Genomic DNA, 4,795 nt, shown 5'->3' with positions numbered 1-4,795 from the left:
GGGGCAAGCGTACACGTTTGACCCCGTGTTTAAACTGTCGCATGCCTGCTCGTGGACCACGTGGGCGTCAGCGTCGAGCCAAGCCCCACACCAGCCAGACACCTGCGCGCACGCAAACCACCCACTTAACCGACCCCACCCAGGGAATCAAATCTCACTTCTTCTGTCCAAACAAGTAACAAGACAGAGGGTGACTCTGCATGTGGCGGATGCGTGTATGTGAAGGGAGGGAGTTTAAATAGGTACGACCCTCGAGAGACCACAACTTTTTATAATGAGGAAAAGGTGATAGAAGGGTTTTTTTAAGCTGCCATGTCACCTAAATCATCCAATAGGAATTTCATCGTTTCAATTGTATTTCTTTTCAGTCTGAAAAAGAGCAAATAAAAGAAAAATAGGATTTAAAAAAAAAGCAAATATAGGAGTTCGTATTTTATTAATCTTGTAAAATATTAATTTTGTTTTGAAATTGCCAAATAGCTCTATAATAACAAACTATGTCAATACATTATATGAAATATATTGGCCTAAAAAAAGTTAAAGACCTTAATAAAACATACATATTATTTGGCAAGAAATACCTTCAAATCAAATTACTTGACATAAAATAATCTAGAAATTTTACATAAAAGTTTAAAATTCGTTACATGACAATAGTGACAGTAACAATCAAATGAACAAAAATGTAAAATATGCACAAATTAAAAATAAATATAGATGAAATAAATCAATCAATAGTTGAAAAAATTCAGGGGACGGATATCGGCGAAAATAATCAAATTAATCTGGCTGTTTGTGTAGTTGTCGTGAAAAAATCTACAAAGATGAAAAATATATTCTATCTAAAATCACATTATTATCATAAAATTACTCGTCAGATGGGAGGCCACTTTTTAATTCCAAAGAACTAGAGGAACTTTTCCAATAAGGACATTTCTTTATATTTTTTAACCTTGCTTCTAGATAATGTTTTTATTACTTATCTGAAAGAGCGTTTAGGTTAGTCTAAACTACATATGTATTTTTAAAATGTTCACTTGAGTGTGTCACGACATCACAAATTCTACAGTTCTTGCATTCAAACACGAAAAATTGTCAATCAATAGGTTCGAAAAATGTAGAAGACAATTATTACCTTTTGTTCTGATGCAAACTGCAGACTGGGCGTCACAATCTGAGCGTTTTGCCCCCATTCCAACAACTTCAACTCATCCAAGTGCATGGAACAAGCCTGGTTGGCAGAAGGAGCACAACTCGAAAACGAATATTTGAATTTCCCTCCCTCAATACTTCAATAAATAATTTCCGACTCGCCCCTTATGTTAATTTACTCATTTAATTCTGATCTGCTGTCAATGATACAGCTCATTACAGAACACAAACATGACTTCACAAAAGTTCGTATCCATAACGAGTTGGCCGGATTTTTTTAGCCACCACCCCAAAAATGACAGAATATCTCACAGAATGCTTAAAAAGTCCATTTAAAAAAAGTAAAATGTCATTGCATAATAATGCTGGTCCCTGTTTAAGGCAATGAGACGCATGGGAATAATAAGCCCCTCTTAAGCCAATAATGAATGACAACAATAACAAAATCTTTCACATGACATTTTTTAAAATACAATATTCTATCATATATTATCCACTGTCAATAAATAAGCTTAAATAAATACATAATCATAATTTACATCCACCTGATTAAAACACAATTTACTTTACACTCATGCAGTTTTGTTTTCTACTCCCATAGGACCAATTTCGATGGTTTTGACTATTAATCCCAGATAGCAGACCGACATTGAATAAACGTTGCTTTTCCATCAAAATCATCAGTATGGTTGACATCGAAAATTTCGACGTCAAGTGACGTTGAAACAACGTTGTTCTGTGGTATTTCAGGCGATGGTTGGGTTAACATTGTTTTATAGTTTATGAATTAATGTTGACAAATAGTTGATTTATGATTGAACGGGAAATATGATTGAAAAGTCATTGAATTGTGGATGAGCGGACGTTTTGGTCGAAAACATAACATTGATTCAACGTTGTTCCAATATTATTCGTAATCGAAATGATGTTTAGGTTTTGTAAGGATTTCAAATTGAAACAACTTTAGTTGAGGGTGCAAAAGTGAAGTTGATTCAACGATATAAATTCGATAACAGAATTTTGATCCAACATCTTTTCAACGTCGGTCCAGATACACCCTCAATTAATGTTGTTTCAACGTTGAAATCCTTACAAAACCTAAACGTCATTTCGATTAATAACAATATTGAAAAAACGCTGAATCAATGTTATGTTTTCGACCAAAACGCCCGCTCATCCATAATTCAATGACTTTTCAATCATATTTCCCCGTCAATCATAAATCAACTATTTGTCAACATTAGTTCATATGTTCTAAAACAATGTTAACCCAACCATCGTCTGACATACCATAGTACAACGTTGTTTCCACGTCACTTGACGTCCAAAATTTCGATGTCAACCATGATGATTTTGATGAAAAATCAACGTTCTTCAATGTCTGTAAACCATCTGGGATTTTTAACGATCGCCTTGCATAGCTAATTTGCCATTTTATTGCTCAGTCCAAATTTCATAAGCGCAAAATAACATTTAAATCAGTATGATAATGCATTTTGAACGAATTCTAGTGTGGTTGTTTTTTGACACTTTAATTAACTCATGTCTGCAAATGGCAAAGTTTGTTGTGCTTGAGCCAAGTTGGAAGTGCAGACTAAGGGAGAAGAAGTTTTTTTTTTTGTTTTTTTTCCCTAGCTTATGTAAAAATGAGTTTTCGCAGCTTAATTGTGGTATGAGGCGTTGAGCTCCGCCTGGGTTTGGAAGGACTGGCCGCGGACGTGGAGGTCGTACGGGTAGCGGCCCTCCGGGGCCACCCTGTAGACGGAGCCGTGCGGCAGGCCCGCTCGTCCGGGGCCGCCGCAGTAACGCACCCCGTAGTGGTGTCCCCCCTTGCCGTAGTCCGGCGGCTCGTCGTGCTTGAAGGAGAAAATGCCGTTCAGGTTGACAGGCGGGCTCAGCTGGCTCTCAAAGTGCGGGCTGGCGGCCTCCGGGGAAGCGTAAGACGGCTCGTAGGCGGCGGAGTAGCCGTAATGACGGAACGGCTTGGCCGGGTCCGACGGGCCGGAGCCGGCGTGTCCGAGCGAGGCGCTCACCTCGGAGCCCGGGTAGGCGGAGGACGACGAGTACAGGGGGTCGTACGGAGGCCGCCCGGAGAACACCACCTCCCCGTTGTGGTCAGTAAGGAAGTTCCGGGCGTTGAGTTGCAGGCACCCCGCCACCAGGTTGGTGGTCGGCTGCGATAATCCTTTGCAGAGGGTCTGCACAAACGCCAGGAGGTCGGGTCTCTTCCCGGCGCTGAGCGTCTCGGATAAAGCCCAGATGTAGTTCTTGGCTAGACGTAGGGTTTCAATTTTAGACAGCTTTTGCGTTTTGGAGTAGCACGGCACCACTTTACGGAGGCTCTCCAGCGCTGCGTTGAGGCCGTGCATGCGGCTCCTCTCCCGCGCGTTGGCCTCCTGCCGCCGCAGCCTGGAGCGCTCGTGCGGCTCCTTGGCGGCCTTCTTCTTCCGCGGGCCACGCTTCTTGTGGAGGAGGCCGCCGGCGTCGTCCTGCTCGTAGTCCCGGTCCGAGGAGGCGGCGTCATCCCCGGTGGACCTGCAGGGCCCCTCGTCGTCGTCGTCATCGTCGTCGTCGTGGAGGCGGTGGTGGTGATGGTGGTGATGAGAGTGAGGTGAGGGTCGATCTTCCGGGGCGCCTCCGCGAGGGAAACCGGCACCGAAGCGTGGCTCGCACATGGTGTGCGCGTCCTCGAATGGCAGAGTCAACATACTTCCTGCTCAGACAGGGAAAACAAATCATGTTTAAAACGTGCTATGAAGGTTTCGACTCAATTATCCTTTAATTCCTCCCATGAGAAAAACTTATTGGCAGTCATATTTGCACCCTAAAGGCCCCTAAAAACTCTTGTTAAAGATGCCAAAAAGCAAAAGAATAAGACAACTCACCATAGGGGAGTCAACGTGCAGCCTGCATGTTCCCAAACCTCCTCTAGCTCCTGTCTGCACCCCAAAAAATGTGACAACAGTAATGACAAGAACACACGCAGCCTTCCTCTCTTCTCCCTGCAGCTCCTCCTCCTCCTCCTCTTCTTACAGGACTGTCTGCCACTGGTGCCAGCAGCCGGTATGCATGGTGGTGGTGGTGCCATCTGCCGCTGACGTCTCATGGCAGACCTGACCACGTGCTCCGCGGGTCCCTAAGGACCCTCCTGGATGGCGCAGAACAGGAAAGAGGCGATAACAAGAAAGAGGCATGGAAATGAAGAATTCATGCTTGTTTATGCATTGTCAACAGGTGTATATAGGAACGTTTGCTCATGCATGTAAATGTGAAAAGCAAACTTTTACTGCCGTAAACACTGGTAGTAACCTATATGAATTTTTGTCTCTCAAATAATGGTCGGCATAAACTAAAGCATTGTTACATCGTTCATCTAAATGTAATAATAATATACTGTATATATCTGTATCATATATACAGTGGGGTAAGTTCTCCCACTTGAAAATATTAGCGAGGCCTTTAATTGTCAACATGGGTAAACCTCAACCATGAGAGACAGAATGTGAAACAAAAAAACAGAAAATCACATTGTTTGATTTTTAAAGGATTTATTTGCAAATCATGGTGGAAAATAAATATTTGGTCAATACCAAAAGTTCATCTCAATACTTTGTTATGTACGCTTTGTTGGCAGTAACTGAGG

The 4,795-nt window shown here is 42.5% G+C and overlaps 1 protein-coding gene across 1 annotated transcript; it reads right to left on the bottom strand.

Annotated features, from left to right (window-relative positions):
• Positions 1-2,029: 2,029 nt before the first annotated feature.
• Positions 2,030-4,181, bottom strand: LOC130930094 (neurogenic differentiation factor 6-B-like). The gene is made up of 2 exons (XM_057857817.1): positions 4,038-4,181; positions 2,030-3,865 (listed from the first exon to the last, which is right to left on the bottom strand). The coding sequence occupies exon 2, from the start codon at positions 3,858-3,860 to the stop codon at positions 2,814-2,816; it is 1,047 nt and encodes a 348-aa protein (XP_057713800.1). The 5' UTR covers positions 3,861-3,865; positions 4,038-4,181; the 3' UTR covers positions 2,030-2,813.
• Between the last annotated feature and the right edge of the window lie 614 nt (positions 4,182-4,795).

The sequence above is a fragment of the Corythoichthys intestinalis genome, chromosome 14, assembly GCF_030265065.1.
Source record: "Corythoichthys intestinalis isolate RoL2023-P3 chromosome 14, ASM3026506v1, whole genome shotgun sequence".
Classification (NCBI taxonomy): Eukaryota; Metazoa; Chordata; class Actinopteri; order Syngnathiformes; family Syngnathidae; genus Corythoichthys; species Corythoichthys intestinalis.
Note: the sequence above shows the minus strand (reverse complement) of the source record. Positions and strands in the feature narration are given on the sequence as shown.